The sequence below is a fragment of the Podarcis pityusensis genome, assembly GCF_964106645.2.
Source record: "Podarcis pityusensis genome assembly, chromosome: 12".
NCBI classification, from domain to species: domain Eukaryota; kingdom Metazoa; phylum Chordata; class Lepidosauria; order Squamata; family Lacertidae; genus Podarcis; species Podarcis pityusensis.
Window position 1 is genome coordinate 48,859,741 of NC_138037.1, and position 25,797 is coordinate 48,885,537.

The following is a 25,797-nucleotide window of genomic DNA, read 5'->3' on the forward strand; positions in this document are numbered from 1 at the left end:
CATTTAATTTCATATATTGAGACTAGGATAACAATACCTACTTAAAAGGCCTTCAGTAGGTGTGCCAAAATGTCAGTGGACAGCGCCTATCTGGTAAGTAACAAGCCACTCACCCACAATTCCTCCCATCTTGAGCATAAGTTTCCTGGGGGAAAAAAAGCTTTTATATTGACTTGTGTTTGAGCAAAGATCATTGTGTAACATTACTAATGGAAACACATGCAAATTTAAAATTATACAGGATTTGGCTTAACTGGTAGTGATTGTACATTGTTATGCTGCCAGGATATCTGTTGGCTGCCTACACTGTATTACCAACACACCATTAACTTGCTTCGTTTTCTAAATGGCTTGATTAAACGGTTGAAGCTAAGGGGAAATGTGTAGGCAGCAGGGCTCCTAGGTAAGCAGTTTTTTAAAAGCTGTACCCATCTTCTAATACTCATAGCGCCCCTCTAGTATGACTAATGAAAACAAAGTTTGGAGCTCGGCAACTGCAGGTGTGCATTATTCCTGTTCCTCCCCCACTTGCAATAGTCCCTTATATTTGGAACAGCAAAAGACACAAGACTCTTCAACAATCTCATATTTTGTGCTCTCAGCAGAAAGGTAGGAGAGCTAACGCTGTTGTCTATGTGAGCATTTGGTGAGAAAAGATGGTTCTGCAATTAATGGGGCTCATTATATTACACACATAAAACAGGGTTTTTAAAAAATATTTCGGTTGAACCTAGATATAATTCAGAGCCGTGGAAGCTGATTCCAGTTACTCATCACAGCCTTTAGAAAAAAGACAAATGATAGCGTAAATAAAAATTCTCATTACTCTCACTTAAACAATTTCTAAAGCAACAACTGTCTTAGCTGAATGAGCCTTGATAGTGTTCAATTTTCTTGAGGATTTCATTTGCCAAGGAAGCAATTGCCATATCAGCGTGGAAGCTAAAAAAGAGAAGAAGGAAACCTGTTTAGCATCATACAGCAAGAGGAATGACAGAGCAGGTTTCATTCCATATACCATCTTGACCCACAGCTGCCACATTATCTGTTAAAGAAATTTTCCTGCCTTTAAAAAGCCATTGTCCCTCTGCAAAGTTGTTTCAGTGCTCTAAAATCTAGGCAGAACGATTTGCTCTTTTCCTGGTGAGCTCATGTAGCATAATAAGCATAATATAGTTACAGCATTTGGCCTAGCAGCCTAGAGTGATTCTTATGTCAGTTGCAACACAGATTAACTGGCAGCTAACCCAGGGAAAGTACCTGGTTCTCGTGGAAGAGAAAAGAGAATTTGGGGTGGGTAGGGGGAGAGAGAGTGATGAATGTTGGCAGCACCTGAGCAAAGAGGCATAAAATGCATGTAGGAAAAAAGACAGGGTCTGCCTACTGTGCCTCACTTAACACTTGATACCCAAGTGGAAAACTAGCAGAAAATGGATGTAGTAACAATGACAACCCTCCCCACCCCGACCAAAAATGGAAAAAAAAGGCATCAAAAGTGTGAATGGAACTGATGTTTAGGGTAAGGATTAGGAGAAAGCATTGGGTTCCCCATAGGCTTCTTCAGCAGCTCTGCCTGGAAATCATCCCCTAAAATGTAAACATTCAGTCAATGTACTTTGTACAAACCTAATATCCACATAATGTAATCTGTGGGCAAGCCAGTCAGATGAATGCAGTGCAAAAAATAAAATTAGATGATTATTCTTAATGCTGAGATGGAAAACCTGTGGCCCTCCAGTTGTTGCTACAACCCCCACAATGCTTAACCATTGGCAATAGTTGCTGGGACCAGTAGGAATAAGAGTCCGACAGTTGCCCACCCCCTGACCTACATAATCCACACAAATTATGTAGTTTGAAAATGTGTTGCCAATAATCTGAGTCAATAACTACTCATGTAATAGAGGAATGCAGGCAAATGGCTTAGCTGAAAAGGCAAGTCGGGGTGCTGCCTGCTTTTTAGATGCATGGTCTTCAGGCATAAGCAGGAATCAAACCATACTTGCATAACATTTTTAAAAACAGCAAGAGGCTATTTAATTAACACCTCTAGAGCACAGATGAAGGGCACTATAAAAAAACAAGGGAAGAGACTACAACCCAATGAAGTACATGCATGTACATGCGGGGGGGGGGGGGGGACAAGGCAGAAGGTAAAAAAGGTACCAAAAGCATGTCAAAAAGATATTTCTACAGAGAAAAAGAACTGCCTATCTGCAGTAGAGACAGGGCAGCTCTGGAGGGGGGGGGGGCAAGAAGACTTGAAAGAGCCCTGCTTATCTAAACCAAAGAGGTTTTGCTTCATAAGGGCTTGATACAGAATCCTAAAAAGCCAATGCTCATTGGAATTAAGGGCTCTTTGAAAAAAATTATTGGCTACTTAGCCACAAGAGAAACTAGAATTACTAGTCATGGGGAAGCACAGCCTATCAGGAGGTGCAGCGCCACACGTCTTGCTAGTTTTGTGTACCAGATGAGCAATGCAACGGGGAATGACTCAAAGTGGTGCCTTGCCCAAGGCTGCCAAGAAGTTCATGACAAAGCAGAGATTTTCTTTAATCAATGTATTAAATCTATATCCCACCCTAAGGCAAACACAGTGGGTAATATGCTTTAAAGACTGGTAGAAACTATAAAGATGTTTTTAATAATGAGGTGCAGTAAACTGAGATTCTCATTTTACAGACAGGAAACTGGGGCAAAGAGAATGTGACACGCCTAAGTCATGACTCCACTAAGATCTGAGCACATGTCCACTGCCAATACCCAGTTAACAGCCATTTCTCTGAAAATCGAGAGTAAACATTTTGTTGAAACTAAGGGAAATGAGATATACATAACCACAATTAGGTTATTAGGGTTAGGGATTAGGGATGGAGGAGGAATCAATCTGAAACAGCTTCTGTCCAAGCCACTTCTTGTTTCCTCCCCACAAATGGGCAACAATTCTATATTACAAAAATACATACAGTACGGATAAAAGAGTCAAGGCCCACGTGTTAGTATAGCACAATTTCAGAAGTATTAGTACAAGTATTTGCATGGAGGTTTTCAGATAATATCCCTAATTAGAATCCACACACTTAATCTTCTGGAATATGTCATTCAGCTGGATCCTACGGCAACGACCCCGGCAGAATCAGACTTAGGTGTCCTCCCACAAGGAAGGGAACATTTAGCTCAGCCAAGCAGGCGCCAGGACTTGGCTCCTGCTCTACTGTGGGCTCAGCAGCTGCCATGCCTTACTGCAGAAACAGTGGCTGGCAGTAACTACTGTGGCAAAGAGTGGCTGACTTAACTAGCAGCAATCCTAAAAGCAAGCACTGGTGGTTGGCGGTTGTGTGCTGCCATGAGGAGTTAGGATTTAGCTGCTGTGGAATAAGACACTGCTTGCATTAGCAGATCTGGATGACTGGGAACTATCAGTGGACATCCAGGTCTTCACATATTTACTTTGCAAGAAGACACACCATTCTGTGTACCTCAAAGGATTTAAAGACCCCCTACTGCCATTTGTCTCAAAGAAGGCACAGGCAGCATGCAGGACTCTCAGACTAGTATGGGGATGTGCGGTGCAATGTTGGAAGGGAAAGAAAGGAAAGGAAATGTGCCACATAGCTCTGGTCTGCCACATCAGAGGATCCAAAGAAAAGTAGCTGAGAGAGAAAGCTAGAAAGCTTTGAATGAAAGGAATTTTGATGGTAGTATTGTGTAGGAGGGGGTGGGCTGGTAATACAAGAAGCTTGTAGTGCGGGAGGTGATTGCAGACAGATGAAAGGGGAGGAATGTACACACAGCCTGGAAATTCCAGGAAGCCTAAGGGGAACTCACCTGGCAGTCTGGGCCAATCTTTCTAGTGTGCGAACAAGCATTTCTCCATCATTCTTCAGGCTTTCAGAGTGCTTCTCATTTGAAGTTATCTGCAATCAAAAGAACAGCTATCAAAGGTTTAGAAAGACATTCTTCTCTGTCAGGTGCGGCGGAGAAACAACTTAGTTAAGTGGAACTCGGGATTAACAAGCCAAACAGCCAATTATCCTGGCACAATGGGAGAACAACCTTCTTCCTATTGCTCCACCACAGTCATAGAAGCCATAGAATTCTCTGCCTCTTTGCAGAGTTGCTGCTCTGCCCACAGCTGAACTAGCAATGCTACTGGGAAGAGCAATATGACAGGAGAACTCAAACCTTAAATTCTTGTATGTCTCCAGGGCTGGATAAAGGTGGTTGGAGACCGGATGCAATTCCCAAAACAATAGCAACACAACATTTGCATATTGGTGGTGGTGGTGATGATAATAAAAAATAGTGGTTGTTGTTGGCATCTGTCTCAAGAGACAATGGAGTGTCACTCCAGTCAAACCCCTGCATTAGCAGCACCAAAGTGACCTCCTTGGGGCGCAAACATGGGCAGTGTGTCTGGTGGTCTTGGGCTGCCCAGAAGAAAAGAACCCCCTCTCTGCCTTGCTGATGTGGTCCAAAGGAAAGCAGAGATGTTTGGCACCAGCTTGGCTGCAGGACTTGCCGAAATGAGGCATGCAAGGAAACAATCCAACCATCTTAGGGACAATTTATGTAGTGTTTACGCCTTAGCCTTTTCTTTTCCTGAAGATACCCTGCAAGGAAGTGGAGGTTTCAAGATGTGCTACTTCCCTGGTTGATGAGCCCCACCTGCCCCTAAATATGTATTATTATTATTATTATTATTATTATTATTATTATTATTATTATTATTTCTATCCTGCCTTTTTCCCTGACAGGCACTTAATACAACATACAACAGCTTGCATTAATTAGCCTCTTTATTTCATAAAAGTGACCCAAAGCAACTTATAAAAATAGGGTCCCCCTTCCCCCAACCTCAGAAAGGAAAACACAAATAACGTACTACAGAATCACTTGTGGTATCTTAAAGACTAATAAATTTACTTTGATATATGCTTACATGGACTACGAAAAAAGCTTTCAGCCTGTAGAGCTTCACAGCTGAGCAAAACACACACCTCTGCTCCCCCCCCCCACCGCTAAATGGAAAGAAAATACTTTGAGCATGTATAGCTTCATATTTTAAACTTGGGGATCACTGCTTTTGCTCACCAGTTCTCAGCCTAACCTACTTCACGTGCCTATTGTGAAGATGCAGAGGAAGGCATGAAATGGCTACAGAAGAGGACTTACTTGTTGCATCCGAGGCATCTCTGTATTACAAAGGGCTGTGCTTTTCTGCCTGCCCCCCTGCAAATTGCTACAGCTCCAGGTAAAGGTAAAGGTAAAGGGACCCCTGACCATTAGGTCCAGTCGTGACCAACTCTGGGGTTGCGGTGCTCATCTCGCTTTATTGGTCGAGGGAGCCGGTGTACAGCTTCCGGGTCATGTGGCCAGCATGACTAAGCCGCTTCTGACGAACCAGAGCAGTGCACGGAAACGCTGTTTACCTTCCTGCCGGAGCAGTACCTATTTATCTACTTGCACTTTGACATGCTTTTGAACTGCTAGGTGGGCAGGAGCTGGGACCGAGCAACGGGAGCTCACCCCGTCACGGGGATTCGAACCGCCAACCTTCTGATCGGAAAGGCCTAGGCTCTGTGGTTTAACCCACAGCGCCACCCACATCCTTGGAGCTACAGCTCCAAGGCTTCAACAAATCCCCATGTGGCCTAACTGCTGCGTGTTTAAGATGCCTAAGTCCAGGGCTCTTTTTTCAGCTGGAACCCACCAGAACTCAGTTCCGACACCTCTCGGGTGGCTGCCATTGCCGTTATAAAAGAGAACAAGGGAGGCGTTCACGGTGAGTTTCGGGACTTCTTTTTCTAGAAAAATAGCACCAAGTCCCACAGGGGATTGATGCCTGAGAGAAAGTATCTTAGTCGTGTCGTCACTGGAGATAGGATACCACAGAAAAAGAGGGAAACAGCAGCTCTTTAGGATCACAGGGATCCCTATAGCCTGGTGTTCAAACTTGTCAAAATGGCCAAGAAAAACCGATGGGAAATTAAACTTCAGGGCACAATTTTGATGGTGGGAAAATGTTAGAAGATGCCAAACGAAACACTGGACTATCACATGATTATCATCTCATGCCATTAAAATGAATGAGGGATATGCAGAAGACTCGGCAAGTTGGGACTGGCGATAGCTGACCTGTAAATCTTGTACATCAGTTGCATATTCCTTTTATTTCTTAATATGTTATGTTTTTATATTGTAAACCACCTTGTGATCCTTGGATGAAGGGCAGTATAGAAATTTAATAAATAACTAAAATAAAAATTTGGGTCTACGTTATTAAAGTGTTACAGTGATGTGATTGTTTCAATGTTCTTAGGAAGCAAATCACATTACCTGAAAGTGTACTTAGCAACTTTCACTGTGATCAATGAACTGACACAAAAGCCAGCCCCTTTCATAGTCCAGAGAAGTTTCCCCAAATTACACTAGCGAGTTGTCAAAAAATGAATAGTATTATTAATGGAAAGCAAAGCAAACACAAACACTTCACCTTGAATTGAATTATAACACATAATGGAGCTTCTACATGCATTAAGGTATACTTCTTCCACACAATGCACATCTGTGTTAGTGTATCTACTGCGCACAAATGCTCTCTCAATAGTGCACTTGAATAAGGCATCTACATCATATGTATGAGTACCCTGTGGTGCATTGAAGCTGTTGTGAATACAAGCACAGAATTATGAGAGTTCTTTGAGAGTGTGAACAAGCAAAGAGATACGAGGTGATCCAGATGGCATTGCATACTTAGGTTTTCAGAAGGCTTTTTGACAAAGTACCATACCAGACACCTGAATAAGCTTAGCACTCATGGAATAAAATGACAGGTCCACTTGTGGATCAGTAATTGGTTCAAAGACAGGAAGCAGAGATCAGGAATAAATAGACAGTTCTGCAGATGTAGAGATGTATAAAATGGAGTCCTCGGTGATTGGTACAGGGACATGAGCTTTTTAATTTATTCATAAATGATCTAGAGTTAGGGTAAGAGCAAAGCAGCCAAGTTTGCAGATGATACCAAGTTGCCTGGGAGTTAAAACAAAAAGGGATTGCAAAGAGCTTAAAAGCATCTCTCCAAACTGAATTGATGGGAAGTAAAGTGGCAAATGCAATTCGGTGTAAGCAAGTGTAAAGTGACGCATATTGGGACCAAAAAAATAATAATCATCTAAATGTCACATATACACTAATGAGGTCTGAACTGGCAGTGGCCAGGAGTTATAGTGGATACTCAGTGAAGATGTTGACTGTGTGTGGCAGCTGTGAAAAAGGTGAATTCCATGTTAGGGATCATTAGGAAAAGGATTGAAAATAAAACTGATCTCATAATGCCATTATACATATCTAGTCACATGGAACACTGCAAACAGGTTTGGTTGCCTCACCTTAGAAAGGATGTTGCAGTGATGGAAAGGGTTCAGGAAAGGGCGACCAAAATGATGAAGAGGATGGAGCGACTCCACCACGAAGAAAGGCTACAACCTTTTGGCCTTTTTAGTTGAGCACAAAGGTGAGTAAGAAGAAACATGGTACAGGTGTAATGTAATGTAAAAGTGATTACCGTATTTTTCGTTCTATAGGGCGCACCGGCCCATAGGACGCACCTCGTTTTTTGGGGGGGGAAATGAATAAAAAAAATTATTCCCCCCCGCGGCTGCCGCCCCAAGCCTCGCTTGCTTCGGGCTGCAGGCTACCGCCCCAAGCCTCGCGTGCTCGGCGGGACCTCCCACCGGGCGCGCTCGGCTTGCAGACACTCGCCTAAAGCACGGGGAGCCCTCCGGAGGGCTCCCCGTGCTTTGGGCGACAAGCTGCCGCCCGAAGCCTCGCGCGCTCGGCGGGACCTCCTGCCGGACGCGCAAGGCTTGCAGACACTCGCCCGAAGCACGGGGAGCCCTCCGGAGGGCTCCCCGTGCTTCGGGCGACAGGCTGCCGCCCCAAGCCTCGCGCGCTCGGCGGGACCTCCTGCCGGGCGCGCAAGGCTTGCAGACACTCGCCCGAAGCACGGGGAGCCCTCCGGAGGGCTCCCCGTGCTTCGGGCGACAAGCTGCCGCCAGAAGCCTCGCGCGCTCGGCGGGACCTCCTGCCGGGCGCGCAAGGCTTGCGGACACTCGCCGGGGCTGCAGGCTGCTGCCTGCAAGCCTTGTGAGCCCGCGGGAACTCCCACCGGGCTTGCAAGGCTTGCGGATAGCTTCCTGAAGCCTGGAGAGCGAGAGGGGTCGGTGCACACCAATGCCTCTCGCTCTCCAGGCTTCAGCGAAAGCCTGCATTCGCTCCATAGGACGCACACACATTTCCCCTTCATTTTTGGAGGGGAAAAAGTGCGTTCTATGGAGCGAAAAATACGGTATAAATGTTTTTCTCCCCCATTCGTAACACTAGAAGAACTCAGGGATATGAAATGAAACTGAATGTTGGAACGTTCAGGGCAAAGAAAAGGAAGCCCTGTATACAGCACATACTGTATTTTTTGCTCTATAAGACTCACTTTTTCCCTCCTAAAAAGTAAGGGGAAATGTGTGTGCGTCTTATGGAGCGAATGCAGGCTGCGCAGCTATCCCAGAAGCCAGAACAGCAAGAGGGATTGCTGCTTTCACTGCGCAGTGATCCCTCTTGCTCTTCTGGCTTCTGAGATTCAGAATTTTTTTTTCCTTGTTTTCCTCCTCCAAAAACTAGGTGCGTCTTGTGGTCTGGTGCGTCTTATAGAGCGAAAAATACGGTATTTAATGGAAATCATTCCCACAAGAGGTAGTGATGGCCATCAGCCTGGGTGGCTTCAGAAGAGGATTAGATAAATTCAGGAGAGATAATGTTACCACTGGCTACTAGCTACAATGGCTAGGTTCTACCTCTACTACCAAAGGCAGTAAACCAGTTTTAATACCAGTTGCTGGAAATCACAGGTGGGGAAAGGGTTGTTGCACTGAGGGCCTGCTTTCGGGCTTCCCATAGACATCTGGTTGGCCAAACTGTGAGAACTGCATGCTGGACTGGGTATGTTATTAAGCAGCCTCTGGGTCTATCTTATGTTCTGCTTGGTTTCCAGATGAAAGCATCTTTTAATTATGTGCTTCAACAAGTATTTCATTTGTGCATATTCTCTTACACTTCATATAAAACTTGTAACATCATCTTACCGGTTCATCTTGAAAGGATTCTAAGACTTTCCCCTAACTTGTATCAAGTTATTGTTATGAGGAATAAGCACATGTTGAACTCTTTACAATCGCTAACTCTTCCCTTAATTAAATACTTAATTAAATCTTGATGTAGCGTGCATTCATTGCAACTGAATAAGAAATCCAAAACAACTTTTCTTTATGAAGCCAATAAAATGCATTGCAGCTTCCCTGGTTAATACAATTAAACAAAGATGAGTTATAAAGAACATCATTGATATGTAAATATCCAAGTTTCTCAAATATAGCATAAATGTGCAGGTGAAACAGCATTTTAGGAAGAAATTACATTTCACATACAATGAAGAAGAAAAAGAAATTCATGAACAGATCTATGCTATTGTTCTTCTAATGCATGTGGAGTCAGAAGGTCTATTTACATGGCAGTTTTTGACTGAGTTAATTATTAGAACAAGATTAAGAAATAGTAATCCATATTTTCTAGTTTAAAAGGGAAGAAGAGGGTCTCTGCTTCTCAAGGTTTATGTGTTCAATAGTACTGAATTAGTTCCCTCCCCCATTAGTCACAACTTGCAGTTTTCAATTTACAAGAACTTTCAAAATCAATTAACCTGAAGAATGAATTACTTTAATGCTTTTGAAAGGGATGGTTTCCTCCTCTCCTGCCCCACTGCAACTTCAATTAAGTTGGAAGTTTGCTGCCTGGTTTGGAAAACTCTTTGCTACTTGCAAGCTGCTACAAAAGATGCAAAACAGGAGCATTTTCAACAAAGAGCTTATAGTTTTGCTTGGTCCAAATGCAACTGTAGCCCCCCTTTTAACTGCACTTTAGAGCAATTGTGCAACTGAATAACAATGTCATGTGAAATTAGATGGACTTAACTACTTTCAGGGATAATGACCATTTCCCACAGACCACTGAAGTCAGATTACACACACATGCAAATGCAGATAGCACGTCCATTATTTTACACATTCCTTGGACTTATTTAATTATGGCATTTATACCCCGCCCTTTAGCCAAAAAGGCTGTCAAAGCAGCTTTTGTTATTTCTTAATATGGACATCCTAAAAAGCTGAGTTAACTTTTCCTTTGAAAATTAAGGCCACTTTCTCAAGCGAGCGTTTTCAAAGTCCACACATTTCTGTGATTGTAACATACAAATTCTTATGTGCTCTCTTTTGTATTCTTAACAGGATCACACATTTTTAATGGATCACAGGACATAAGTGAACATACTATCGTTTACTGTGACTGTGTGAATATACAGTGGTATCTGATTTTTCGAGTGTCTAGGAAGCTGAACGTTTCGGTTTTCGAACACTGAAAACCCGGAATTGCTTCTGTTTTTGAATGTGCCTTGGAAGTCGAACAACTTCCGCTGTGTATATTTCAATTTTCGCCATTGACTTTGCTGACCACCCTTTGCACCTCGGTTGTTGAATGGTTTGGAAGTCAAATGGTCTTCCAGAAAGGATTACGTTCGACAACTGAGGTACCACTGTACATACTCCTCGGTCCACAAGTGAAGCAATCACATCCAGAATGTGGAATAACGTGGAACCTAATTTCTAGTAATAAGGAAGGCAACCATTTTCTTATTAAGCATTTTGGTTTCTCTTTGGATGTAAAGGTAAAGGGACCCCTGACCGTTAGGTCCAGTTGCAGACGACTCTGGGGTTGCGGCGCTCATCTCGCTCTATAGGCCGAGGGAGCCGGCGTGCAGCTTCCGGGTCATGTGGCCAGCATGACTAAGCCGCTTCTGGTGAATCGGAGCAGCGCATGGAAACGCCGTTTATCTTCCCACCGGAGCGGTATCTATTTATCTACTTGCACTTTGTGCTTTTGAACTGCTAGGTTGGCAGGAGCTGGGTCCAAGCAGTGGGAGCTCACCCCGTCACGGGGATCTGAACCACCAACCTTCTGATCAGCAAGCCCTAGGCTCTGTGGTTTAACCCACAGTGCCACCTGCATCCAACAAAAAAATAAGAAGGCTTGCACATCCAAAACCATCAAGAAAGTACTCAAACCTACATCAGGCTTCCATTTGCAGATGTAACAAAAGGTACCAGGTTTAAGTCAAGGCTCAACTTTAACCTATTTTCAAAGCCAGAGTTCAGGAATCATAAAGAAGTGTCTCACAAACATGTCCAAAGTGACTTTCCTTCACTAATGAATATCAGAAACTGAGCCGCCTCCGAACATCTGTCTGTCATGGTCAGGCAGGATATATAATATCAAAGTTTAAAATCAGTGTGTGTGGTTTGTGGGCAGGTTTGAGTCTCAGTGTGAAGTTCTACCTCCTTGCCTTCAGGAAATACTTTATATGCAACATATTGTATGGAGAGGCAAAGATATAAATGCAGTCTGTGTATGGTAAGAAGAAAGCAAGTTAGACAAGTTCAGTTGAGACTGTCAGTTGCTGACTCATACAAACAAGCCTGGGCAATGACAATGGGCCATTTAAACCTGAACCATGTACTTAAAAAGCCAGAGTATTCCAGGTGTTCTTTGACATATATCATTATAGATGTGTATTCTCATACAGATTATGGAGATTTGTAACATACAGATCTCAACAAAGACATGTTAGAACAAGCAGATCATCTTCAGCAAGGAAAAGAAAAGAATCAAAGCCTAAATAGAAGAGCTCACATTTCAAACACTGAACTTATTTTCTCTTATTTATGAGAGGACTTATCTTTTTAGGAGTTCAAAGTAATTTGCACTTGTAACTTGGCAAGGCATGCACTGCCTGAAAGCGGCTCCTTCGAAAATCTCCTTTGAGAATTTCATTTGACCTCAGGGTCTACTGTGTGTTCTTCATTTGGAATGTATTTTATATTGATAGAGGACTAAAAATAAATCAATCACTATACATTAAATAATTCCATATTTTCAGTGGGCTAAATAATCAAAGGTTTGTGATACTTGAGTGTATGCATACATTTATTTATATATACATACATACATAATGCATAAATACACATACACACACACACACACACACACACACACACACACAGGAACCAGTATGGTGGTGAATTGTGCAAAGCAGGACTGGAGAGACCAGAGCTCAAATCCCCACTCAATGATGAAGCTTGCTGGGTGATCTTGGGCCAGACACCTTCTCTTATCCTAACCTATCTCATAGGATTGTAAGACTATGTGAGCATGTGTATCATGTACATTATTCTGAACACCTTGGAGGAAGGGTGTGAATAAAAAAATGTATCTCCTCTCTTCTCTCTCACAGACACACTATTTCAGAGAAATGTTTTCAGCTATTATCTATTCTTGACACACACTAATAGAGAAATTATATTAGAAATGTTCAAGGTTAATACTGTTGATAAGGGATGTCAGTGATACTGTGTATGTTTACATAAAATATGGGACTGTATGCCTCTTTTAATTATAACTGTGCTCAAAGTATATTAGAATGCAATATTGCAATGCATTATACTGTCAATTCCTTACAAAAGAAGCCCCAACTTTGACTTCACCAAAATCTAAAGACTGCTTCACTAGCTTAAAGAATGTCAATCCCCAAAGTTCCCAATAAAGGTAAAGGTAAAGGTACCCCTGCCCATACGGGCCAGTCGTGTCCGACTCTAGGGTTGTGCGCTCATCTCACTTAAGAGGCCGGGAGCCAGCACTGTCCGAAGACACTTCCGGGTCACATGGCCAGCGTGACGAAGCTGCTCTGGCGAGCCGGCACCAGCGCAGCACACAGAAACGCCGTTTACCTTCCCACTATAAAGCGGTACCTATTTATCTACTTGCACTTAGGGGTGCTTTCGAACTGCTAGGTGGGCAGGAGCTGGGACCGAAAGACGGGAGCTCACCCCGCCGCGGGGATTCGAACCGCCGACCATACGATCGGCAAGTCCTAGGCACTGAGGTTTTACCCACAGCGCCACCTGCGTCCCTAAAAGTTCCCAATATCTTCCTCCAAATAGCATGATTGTGAGCTTTTCCTTTTGGCACCAATCCCAAGACTAGAAACTACTACCAAAGTGTTCCTGATGATGACATTTGTTGAAACAGAGATGGGAGAGGCGAGTGCAACTCTGCTCATTCTCTTTGACCTCTTTGATTGAAGCATTTCAAATTTGAGCTTCCCAAGAGGTTTCAAAAGTCCAGTTCCACATGTGGACCAGCATCAAACCCACAGAGAAGAAAGAGTTGTTTAAGGGTTAAGGCTTCATGTGACAGGCAATGAGGCATTCTAGTGTGACAACAACTTAGGCAATTATGGCCATAACATCTGATAATATGAGATGCCATGATGTGATAACTGGAAAGTGTTGACTTCTGCAGAATAAATATGCAAGCCACAGATTTGAGAGAGATGAAGAAATGGCTTGATTATGTAAGGAACAGCATTCCCAAAGGCTGTGCAGTTCTGGTTGCCACACCTAAAAAAGCATTATTGCAAAGCTGGAAAAGGTGCAAAAAAAAGGTCTACTAATTTGATCATGAGGCTGGAACAACTCATCCATGTAGAAACTACACAACATTAGAGATTCTTAGTTTAGAGAGAAGGTATGTAAGGGGTGTGTGGGTTAAGACAGAGATTATAAAACTATGCATGGCAGGAGGAAAGAAAAGATTTTCTTCCTTGATCATAAAATTAGAACCTGATATCATCCAACGAAGCTGCATGTTGGAAGATTCAGGACAGACAAAAAAGGGACACAAAGTACAGTTAAACTATGGTATTTGCTATCACAGGTTGTAAAGATGGTCCTCAACTTGTATGGGTTTAAAAGTGGCTTAGAAGATAAGGCTATCAATAGCTGTGTATTACCTCCAGTATCAAAAGGGATGTGGGTGGGGCTGTGGGTTAAACCACAGAGCCTAGGGCTTGCTGATCAGAAGGTCAGTGGTTCGAATCCCCGCGATGGGGTGAGCTCCCGTTGCTCGGTCCCTGCTCCTGCCAACCTAGCAGTTCGAAAGCACGTCAAAGTGCAAGTAGATAAATAGGTAAACGGTGTTTCCGTGCGCTGCTCTGGTTTGCCAGAAGCGGCTTAGTCATGCTGGCCACATGACCTGGAAGCTGTATGCCGGCTCCCTCGGCCAATAAAGCGAGATGAGCACCGCAACCCCAGAGTCGGCCACAACTGGACCTAATGGTCAGGGGTCCCTTTACCTTTACCTCCAGTATCAGAGGTGGTATTCTTCTGGATTTCAGTTGCTAAACAGCACAAGAGGGGAGAGTACTGTTGTACTCAAGATCTGCTTGTGGGGTTCCCACAGCCATCTGGTTGGCATGAGAACCGGATGCTGGACTAGACGGGCTTTTATTCTGAACCAACAGGGCTCTCTTTATATTATTGTCTAAGAACATTATGAAAACATAATGGTCTTCAACAGGATTTTTTAAAATCACTATGTATCTCCAGCAGTCAGATTTTCAAATATGAATTCAAATATAGCTTACAGTAAAATCATTATGACAGCAGACAGGCAGTAAACAAGAAAAGATGGGGGAAGAAGAGGAACAGAACTTGTATCACATCCATAGTCCTTCTAGACTTAGATCGCTTGCATGAAAATGTAAAATATATTTTGTGATACTAGCATTAATCAGTGTGTCATAAAAACCCACAATTTTGATATTTATACACATTCACACACACAGGAAGTTGCCTTATACCAAGTCAAGACATTGGTCTGTCAAGATCAGCACTGGTATCAGTTCTCCAGTTTCAGCCAGGGCTCTCTGAGATTTCCAGAGATGCCAGACATTGAAACCAGGACCATCTGCAAGCATAACACTTGCTCTACCACTGAGATGCATCTCTTCACAAACATACAGACACTTGAACTACTGGAATTTAAAATTTGATTTCCTATGTACTATGTACTAAACCTGTTATGAAAAACAAACAAAACTAAGTGATATTTTTTTAAACCACTGTTAGCAGTATTTTGAATTATGGTGCTGGAGGAGACTCTTGAGAGTCCCATGGACTGCAAGAAGATAAAACCTCTCCATTCTTAAGGAAATCAGCCCTGAGTGCTCACTGGAAGGACAGATCCTGAAGCTGAGGCTCCAATACTTTGGCCACCTCATGAGAAGAGAAGACTCCCTGGAAAAGACCCTTGGGAAAGATGTTGGGAAAGATGGAGGGCACAAGGAGAAGGGGATGACAGAGGATGAGATGGTTGGACAGTGTTCTCGAAGCTACCAGCATGAGTTTGACTAAACTGCGGGAGGCAATGGAAGACAGAAGTGCCTGGCGTGCTCTGGTCCATGGGGTCACGAAGAGTCGGACACGACTAAATGACTAAACAACAACAACAACAAAGCAGTGATATTGTTTTTAATAATACAAATTTACACTTTTAATGCTAGAATGTACTGCTATTACCATATGGGTTGGAAAGAAAACCACTAAGGTTATTAATTATCAAACATGCAAGTACCAAACCCCAGTAAATGAGTATTCACACATCAGTCAATTTTTTATCATTATAATCTGTATGCCAAGAAAAGGAAACTAGATTTATAAATGACTAAGCATTATGTTGAGCTCTAATCTCCCAGTTTCTAAAGAAAAGCTGAAGGAGGCGGTAATACTACGTACACAGATGGTGCTATGTAAATAATGAATAGAAGTGCCTTGGTACACTCAGATGGTCTTAGGCCTTGCAGGGAAGGAAAAACAAAGCAATGTGAAGTACTGAAATACCCAATCCAAGCTGTGACACCAGAAGAGTTGCTTTGGAAAATATTTTATGTGAATTGTGATATTTAGCAATAGGTGGCAAACACCATAAAGGATGAAACAGATAGGTGCATTTATTAATATGGAATGGACTGGGGAGGTCCAACCAAGGTTGGGGAATGCAACCATTGAATCCCTGGCATGTGTCAATGGCACATTTACATAGCGCCATATATGCAGCAATTTTGTCTTCAGTGCAGTGGATAAAAGGTTTGGAATACAAATCTGTCTCTCTCTATCTATCTATATATAGTATGTGCATAAATATGTAGACTCTTCCTCTGCTGCCACGCATCCTACTTCCCCCCACCCCCAAACTTTATCCCAGTTTCAATCGGTGACTGACAACAGCAAATGTGTACAAAGGAAATTGAGTTTCTATGCTTGTATCCACCCCAGTGCTGGAAAGATATGTGCGTAGGGGTGTACAAATTCCTGCAGCTGTCCTCAACATAATGCCTATTTGCTACTCTCTTGAATCGTTATTTCAAGACACAAGCAATTGTTAAGAGCAGATTTTAATTGCTGCAACTGTAGAAACAAAGAAAACATGTTAAATTAAAGGACGTACAACAGCAACTCTTCTAATGATGCGAAACAACACTGCTCACTTCTTTCCCATTTACCTATATACGGAGTGGAGAATCTGTGGCCTTCCAGATGTTGCTGGACTACAACAATTGGTAACTTCAAGACTCCATTATTGTAACGTGCTCCATTTGAGGCTACTCTTGGGCTTGGTCCAGGGACTCCAGCTCATGCAAAAGGCTGTAGCAAGACAACTGATGGGGAGAGACTATTGCCAGCACATAGTAACTCTGGTGCTTGAAAGTTTGCACTGGTTGCTCATATACTATCAGGTCAGGTTCAAGGTTCTTGTATTAATGTACAAGGCCCAAAACAACTTGGGTCCAGGATATCTCTAGGACTACCTAATTGCTTATATTCCTGCTCAATTGTTGAAGTCTTTGAGGAAGTCACTGTTAGTAGTCCTGCATGGCTCTCATTCACTAGGAGCAAAGCAGCATCTAATGCCCCTAACAGAGAAGTCTCTGCTAGGCCTGTTATAACTTCTTTTTACCTTTGCAAAAGGGCCCCTTCTGCTTCCGGTGCAGCACCATTCATAAGTCTCAGGAATGGCTTAGAGCAATGTTTCTCAACCTGTGGATCCCCAGATGTTGTTGGACTACAACTACCATCATTCCTAGCCAGCATGACCAGTGGTCAGGGATGATGGAGTTGTAGTCCAGCAACATCTGGGGACCCACAGGTTGAGAACCGCTGGCTTAGAAAGCAGGAGAAAGTATTTCTTTTATATTTTCTAAACTGAAAAAATGGCTTTCTTTGTTCTCTCCATCACAGAATTGGAGAATCCTCCACCAGTGCTTCTCTGGATAACAAAAATACCGTGTTTTTGCAGCTTTCCCCTTAGAAATTTCAACAGTCTATTCAAAATTATTTTGGCTTCTCAACAATTCTTCATATGCAGGAGCGGCTTGTCCTGCTTTGTTGCCTCAGTGCCACTGGAAATATGCTGTGGCAGCATAGATTATCTGATGTAAGGAGGAATTAACTAGTCAAAATCACTTCAGCCACCATAATACAAGTAACTTGCAACTTATGCGCATTTAACTCGTGTGCATTCAGCTTTACGTACTTGCAAAACAATTTGAAAAATTGAAAAGAGAAAGAAAGGGGGCAGGGTTTTAGCAAAAATAACTTTGGTAATCCCACCTGCCATTGAACCCAATGTGTTTTGACTATATGTGATTTTGGCTTTACACACTATCCCCAAGACGCAACCCCTTGAAGAAACATTACACACAAAAGTTCTTTGAAACTGGCATTTACTAATTAAGTCTGTTCTTCTTAAAACAGGCATATGACAAAATCCTGGTTCCGTTTTCTATCACTAGCTCTTGTAAGACCAGTCTTGCTAATCCTATCACATATCAAATATTAATGGTGTCATATACATGTAATATCAGCATTGAATACCTAGTTACCTATTGGCAAACTGAACATAGGACATAGTTAAAATTGATGACTCTTGACTTTCACTCAAATTTCCCCTATATTATTAAAGAAAGCCTCTGAATAAGCGGCTAGTAATAGCATTTGGTTTTTAAAAAATGTTCAAAAGCTTAATATAATCTAAATAATTTACTGCCTTGTTTTTAATAGGCATTTCTAGAGATATATATCATCTCCCTCTCCCCTCCCCCCAAGTCTGTGATCCTTTTTCATGGAATTAAGATACCTGAAAGTACCTTTCTGTCAGGTTAGAAATAATCTTTCACATTAAAGAATAATTTTGTAAAAACAATTTGAAGTATTAACATCAATCAAATTTGGCTACGAGTTCAATTTTTGAAGGCTTTAGTCCCCTACATGAAATTTGGATTATTCTCTGGCAAACTATCAGACGTGTGAAAACAACATCTAAAATTACTAGTTCCTTTCAAAAAAAATACTTTCATGATCAAAGCTCAAAGCTCACTTGAATTTATTGAAGAACCGAGTAGCAGCAGGAAAAGTCTCATCATGTCAGAGATGAAGTAAAAGCCAGGTGTTTAAGGAACAGCTGATATAGAGTCTTCTTTCCGCCCCGTCCAGGTGCATCAGGGATATGGGCTCTTTCTTACACCTTCAAATGATGGATCTATATCCAGTTCAGAACAAGTGTTATCACTGGTATACAGTTGGAAGGGACGCCAAGGGATATCTAGTCCAACCCCATGCAATGCAGGAATCTCAGCTAAAGCACCCATGACCAATGGTCATCCAACCTCTGTTTGAAAACCTCCAAGGAAGGAGAGTCCACCGCCTCTCGTAGGAGTCTGTTCCACTGCTGAACAGCTCTTACTGTCAGAAAGTCTTTTTCTGATGTTTAGCCGGAATTCCCTTTCTTGCAACTTGAAGCCATTGGTTCGAGTCCTACCCTCCAGAGCAGGAGAAAACAAGCTTGCTCCCTCCTCCATGTGGCAACCCTTAAGATATTTGAAGATGGCTATCAGATCTCCTCTCAGTCTGCTCTTTTCCAGGCTAAACATACCCAGCTTATGCACACATAGCCACAGTGGTCACTCTTCTCTGGACTTGTTAAAATTTGTCAGTGTCCTCCTTCAAATGTGGTACCCAGAATTGCACACAGTATCCCAGACACAGCCTGAATAGCAAATACTACTTTTTGTGATCTGGACTGTGTTTCTGTTAACTGCATTAGCTTTTTTAAGCAGTAGCATCCCACTGCTGACCCATGTAACCAAAACACCTAAACCTAGTTTTTGAAGGGCATGATATATATATATATATATATATATATATATATATATATGTGTGTGTGTGTGTGTATAGTATTCATGCTTAATAAGATATTATTCCTACTTCCAGGAAGTAGGGATGTAAAGGAGTCTATTACTTTGTGAGGGCTTCCATAATATATAAAATAATTTCCACCATATGGAAGAGATTTTCCTGTGCTGATGATGTTGGAAGAAATTTATGAACATTTTTAGTTTGTTTTCCAGCTGCTATTGATTCACACTTATATTAAAAGACTCCTTTTGTCAGGGAACTTAGGGTGGGTACATTTTCTTGGGGCAAAGGGGACGGAATGCTCTTAAATCACATCATAGTTTTTATTTTTTTTAAAAAGCCCTACAAGTCCCACCTGGGAACTCTGGTTGATGGCTGTTATAAAAGTCTACTAAATAAATAAAATACATTTGGGTGAGATTTTGTTGTTTTCTGATGTTGAACACATGGAACGGCATGGAAGACGACCTGCTCTAAAGTGACTACATTCTGGGAATTCATCAATACTGCTCAGAAATTAATCTGGAAGTGAAGTCCATGTAAAGGACAGTACTCATGTGCTCCGCTTGAAAAGGAAAATTGCAGAAGTTATAAACAGAAGATAACCACAGTATACAATAGTAGCAGAGGGAGGAAAGGAATGTTGTTATCAGGTGGGCTAAAACTTGGCTGTTCAGGGCTAAGGCATATTTCAAATCAGGGAGTTTAAACCTCACTAATAAGGATGCAGAGCTGCTCTCCACCAATCTGGGCAATGGATTTTGGCAAGCAATGAAGAGATCTAGACTAGAAGCACCTGGTGATTCAGTGGTCTAGTTTACATGACACAGTAAGCCAAATTATGATTCACTAGGACTATGCAAATGTACGAGCTCCCAGAAAGGAGTTTGCAGCTCCTTTGGTCCTCCTTTGTGTCAATAACCTAATGCACTTTAATTTAGCAACTGTGACCTTCATGAAACATTTCCCACTGATATACACCTATTATCTGCCCTGAGGCAGGACTCAGTTAACAGAACACAGTTATTCAGAAGACACGGTGAATAACAGCTACAGGTAAGCAGCCCTGTTTTATCCTTTTTTATGTAGTCTGATCTATGAGATCTAGTAAGCTGTCCACAAATAGTTCATGGGAAAACAGAACTCAATGCTGTTCTTATGGTGGCACTAGAACTCAACTGGCTATCAAGAGAACAGCATTCTCTACATACCAGAACCTGAGGACCATTGTGTATATGTTTGCATCTGTCAGCATTGCTACCCATCTCGAACTTTTCCAAAGCAAACTATAATTGGTTGGAATATGTTTGGAGCAGTAGTGCGGGGGTGCCAATGCAAAACACTTGATTGGGCAAGTAGAATTGTCCATGGGTAAAGTAATGTGTGCTTTGGTCCTTTCCATCAAGTAACAGAGTTTGGAGGCAAATTATGCCTTACAGCAACTTATAGTTGTGATGATGGGCTTGGTGTCAAGCTTGTTGACAGGAAGACTTTGTTATGTCACGAGGGTTGTGCAGTAGCTGGGATTGGCAGGACGACTCCAGTGTTTGTCATTTTAGCCTCTTTCAGCTTTTGAAGGAACTGTATTTGTTAACCAAACACACACATAGGCACCCTTTGTCCAATACCAGGAACTTCAAAGCCATTTGGCTAATATAACCAGTCCTGCTATCTTATTGTTTTGACTGCTTCTCTATGAAAAACAGTTAGCTGTCAGAAGATCCTCTACAGCTTGATGAAATAAATCTAGAGATGAACAAAGGAATTGTAAGCCCAGTGTCCCAAGCACTTTGACCCAGTGCTTAACCATCTCCATCTGGAAGCAGAGGATGAATGTAATGTTTTGATCTTCCAGCTTTTAGCATACACCTGACATGAGCCGCTGGACACTGACCAGGACTTGACGATGTGTCACATTCTGTTTTACTGAACCAATGCTAGTATTTCAGAGTGAGAAACACAACTGATGTAAACGAGACAAACAATTATAGGTCAGCCAAACATTATTAGATGAACACTGGAGTTTCAAGATTCTGGTTGAAAAACAGCGAGAAAAATCCACAGCAAATGAAGTACAAAAATAACTCAGCCTTCAAGCCATGACAGGGAAATGTCCATGTCCTCAGCAATTTTAGATTTTCTGCTGAAGAGAAGTGACAGCACGATAACAGTTATAATAAAAATATAAGCCTCCTCCAGAATTCTAGAAAGAATAGCATGACCTCCATTCAGTGTGTATATTTGCAACTGACAGCAAGGACAATTTTAGCTTCAGGACTGTATTCTTATTCCATATTCTCTACCTGCTGTTAATGCTCATCTTACTTTTCCATTCCCCCCTCTCTTTTAGGATGAGTAGAGCACAGTGCTCAAATATCTGCATCTATGAAAAGCAATCTGCATACAAAAGAAAAATATATACTATGCACACCAAAGCTTAAGAAATGACTGTTTTGTCACAGCACGTGATGGTAAATTTGTTTTAAACAATTGGCCACCCATAGTAAAGTACAGATGATCACTACTACATTTGTAAAATAATAATAATAATTAATAATAATAATAATAATAATAATAATAATATTTTTTATTTATACCCCGCCCTCCCCAGCCAAGGCCGGGCTCAGGGCGGCTAACAAGCAATAATAAAAACAAGTTGAATGAATACAACTTAAAAACAAGGTTAAAATAAAATATCGAAACATTAAAGTATTAAAAGAAAGAGGGGGAGGGAATCAAACTGGCTCCAAGCCAAAGGCCAGGCGGAACAACTCTGTCTTACAGGCCCTATGGAAAGAAATCAGATCCTGCAGGGCCCTGGTCTCATGAGACAGAGCGTTCCACCAGGCCGGAGCCAGAGTTGAAAAGGCCCTGGCTCTGGTTGAAGCCAATCTAACTTCCTTAGGGCCCGGGACCACTAGGGTGTTGCTATTTATGGACCTTGAGCTCTCCGTGGGGCATACCGGGAGAGGCGGTCCCATAGGTACAAGGGTCCTAGGCTGTGCAAGGCTTTAAAGGTCAAAAGCAGCACCTTAAATCTGACCCTGTACTCCACCGGGAGCCAGTGCAGCTGGAAAAGCACTGGGTGAATATGCTCCCATGGCAGAGACCCCGTGAGGAGCCTCGCTGCAGCATTCTGCACCCGCTGGAGTTTCTGGGACAGCTTCAAGGGCAGCCCCGCATAGAGCGAATTACAGTAGTCAAGCCTGGAGGTGACCGTCGCATGGATCACTGCGGCCAGGTCGGGGCGGGAAAGGTAAGGGACCAACTGCTTGATGCGGCGAAGGTGGAAAAATGTTGCCTTGGCTGCCGCTGTAACCAAGGCAATTCCGAAATCTGCCAAGAAATACTGGTAGACGTTATATGATTTTGGACCTACCCATCAAGAACTTTTGCACAAATCCCTTTTGCAGTGTATGGGAAATGAGCATGAATACCTTTGTGTTCTCATTAATTGCACTGAGGCTTGGCCAGGAAGTGCTTGGTAGATTGTAGCTTTCATTAATAAGAAGTAAGGCACCATGCACCTCTCTCCTAACATTGTACAAGAGATGTTTAGCTGCTCCACAGAAAGAAACAGAGGAGTGGAGTGGAAAGAGCACTGGATGAAGACCAGAGAGACTGAAGTTCAAATCCCCACTCACCAAGGAAGCTCACAGTGTAACCTTGGCCCAGTTAGCCTCACAGGTTCTTGTGAGGATAAAATGAAGGGTGAGACTCTTACATAACAACCATGAAACACCACACATTTTCTCTTAAATCAGGCAATGGGTACCCAGCTGCTATGAAATATTTTCCTTTTACAATATCAGTGAATACAGAACACCTTAGGAGCTATTTATTTATGGAGCACTTTAATGGCAGATAATCAGGACAATGTTTCCTGATTCAGGTAGGTAGCCGTGTTGGTCTGATGCAGCAGAAATATATTTTTTAAAAATTGTCCAGTAGCTCCTTAGAGACCAACTAAGTTTGTTCTTGGTATGAGCTTTCGTGTGCATGTGTGTATCATGTGTATCTGAAGAAGTGTGAATGCACACGAAAGCTCATACCAAGAACAAACTTAGTTGGTCTCTAAGGTGCTACTGGACAATTTTTTATTTTTTAAAATATATTTCTAGGACAATGCTTATTCCTTATATTTCATACTACATAATAGTTATTCTTGACTCCCAAGTCTCATTCATTATTGGTCTTTGCAGATCTAATCATAACCATCATAATAATCCTTTTTAAAAAATATATTTATTTTAAAATATAAACCATCATGGAAGATAAATATTATTTTGTGTTGGTGTGTTGCTCGGTTAGAAAAAAATCCCAAAGCAAAAGAAGCAAATGCCTTTATTTGGGCCAACCGAAACATCACAGAATGATTCACATACTTTCAATTTTGCCAGAACTCCTACTTTGGTGAAACCAAACACTTGTGGTGAGAAGAGGAATAATTTGATGGGAATGGAAGTCCTAATCTGCGGACTGTAAATGTTTAATGGAGGACTTGTTTTGCAGCTGTAATTAGGTTAAATCATGCCTACTGCAAAAATATTTCAGGTTCTAGCATGGAATGCTGCACTAAAGCAGCAATGGATATTCTTTGTTGGAAAATATAAAAGTCAATTGCTATTTGAATCTGCCTGTAGCATTAAGTGGAACACTCTGGTCCTTTGTAAAACAGAGACCAGAGAGGATAATTAAAGGGAAAGCATGCTATTCTTTTTAGCAGCAAAAAGGTAAAGATTTTAAGTGGTAAAAGTATCAACAGAAACCAAACTGATTAGGAGGGAAAGGCAAAGAACATTGAAGGCAAAGAAGCATCAATTGAATAGCAGGATTCAAGTGTCTTCCAGTGCTAGGAGCCAGGACAGCTAATTTCTACGTTCTCAATTTTTAAAATGTAGCTAGCCATGTTGGTGTATTAGAAACAAGCCAAAATCAGTACTAGTGCAGTAGTAATGCAAAGAACACGCTGAGATGTTTTATTTATTTATTTATTTATTTGATTTCTTACCCACCCTTCACCAGGAGGTCTCAGGACGGGTGGCAACAGTGAAAAAACCTATTAAAAACAGTTTTAAAACTAATTACGATGAAGAGATTAGGACAGGTCCCTAAATATCTATTTCAAGGGTCAAAGAGGTGTGCCTTCAGAATAGGATATAAACTACATAATGTAGATGCCAGACACACCACTGTGGAGAGGAAATTCCACAGCCAGAGAGAATGCCCTCTCCTAAGCTGCTAGGAAATACCAAGAGGACAATAATAGGTGCAATGCTTTGGAGTGGAGGGAAAAACAACCCGAAATTATGGCATGATTATTAGCATATTAGGGAAATAAAGCAAAGAAGCAATGTGTAGCGTGCTCAGTGCTGTGCAGGGAGGAGGGAGCTCTGTACATCTTTGTCAACGGCTTTTCTTTCAGTATGCAAAGTAGCCAAAACGAAGCAAGCTATTTTTCTTATCTAAGTCATTTGTGCTTCTAAACAACAAATGAATAACCAACTTTATTATGATGGGAACATCAGGATAAATGACTTGAGTGAAGCTGCAACTCCCGAGGGGGAAATTTCATAACATTTAAGGGTTTTGATTTATAACAAAGCACCGTGCCATCCAGTCCTATAAACTGGTGCTTTCCAATATGCTAAAATGCATCCAAAAACGATAAGGGCAGGGCAAAAATAAAAATGCCACAATAACAAGATGGATCTTCCCATTCAGAAATTAAGGACACGGAGTTCAATTATTTTTGCTCAGCGTCTTATAGTGACGGAAAGAAATCAAAATTAACTTCTCTCTTTTCCCAGGGGAAAAATAGAGTTTGCCACTTTTCCAGAATAGACGGTTTCTGATACTGCCGTTCACGGTTTACAGTGAATTATTCATGACTGCAGTGCAAGCTCACAACCACCTCCTCCTGCCCCCCGAGGAACTAACAGGTCTGAGATCACCAATAGCATATGTTAAGATGCAACATTTACTTTAGCTCCCCCCACCCCCAGTCTTTTAACACACTTAGGCTTTAGCTCTTCCCTAAATTGAATTACTATTGCAAAAAGCATTGTCCCCATAGCATCACATCATTGCAATGACGGGCCAGTCTTTTCTGACAACCCTCAATATACATGACAAAAATGACAGTATTGATGATGCTCGGTAAATCTCAGTGACTGCCATCTTTTCATCTCTGGCTACTTATCTGTGTCAATGGAAGAGTATTCCAGCAGTGATCAAAGGTGTATTGAACTATGGCTTGTAGCAATATAGGACATACTGGCTTGCCTCAAGGTATGGTTGAGATCCAACTTAATATTCTGAGGCGTTGCTAAATTTCAATCAACTTGGCAATGGACTCTGCAGTATTTTCAACAGGCTCTGCCACCCGTGTCCCTATCAAGTGAAATATGCCTGTAGTGGAGAAAGAGGGTGTGTGCGTGCATGTGACCTGTGTAATCCCAAAATTCAGTCCTATTTGTATCATATTTATCATTACTGCTTACGCCAAACGTGATGAATGCATTCTGAATTTACACAGATATGTCAGTAGTCTGCAAATGAACAGCATGTTCCACTAAGGTTTTTGTTTTTG

At 41.9% G+C, this 25,797-nt stretch overlaps 1 protein-coding gene and 1 long non-coding RNA gene across 6 annotated transcripts in view; both read right to left on the reverse strand.

Annotated features, from left to right (window-relative positions):
* Positions 1-713: 713 nt before the first annotated feature.
* Positions 714-25,797, reverse strand: part of ULK4 (unc-51 like kinase 4) — a 164,345-nt gene continuing 139,261 nt past the window's right edge. For all 5 annotated transcript variants that reach the window (XM_080975742.1, XM_080975744.1, XM_080975741.1 and 2 more), the window contains exons 36-37: positions 3,832-3,920; positions 714-942 (exon numbers count right to left, since the gene is read on the reverse strand). In XM_080975742.1, coding sequence (XP_080831868.1) covers positions 861-942; positions 3,832-3,920 — 171 coding nt within the window. In that variant the 3' untranslated portion in view covers positions 714-860. The remainder of the gene's footprint in view (positions 943-3,831; positions 3,921-25,797) is intronic.
* On the reverse strand, positions 4,687-7,558 carry LOC308460096. The gene is made up of 2 exons (XR_013978477.1): positions 5,612-7,558; positions 4,687-5,235 (listed from the first exon to the last, which is right to left on the reverse strand). It is a non-coding gene; the product is annotated as an uncharacterized lncRNA (long non-coding RNA).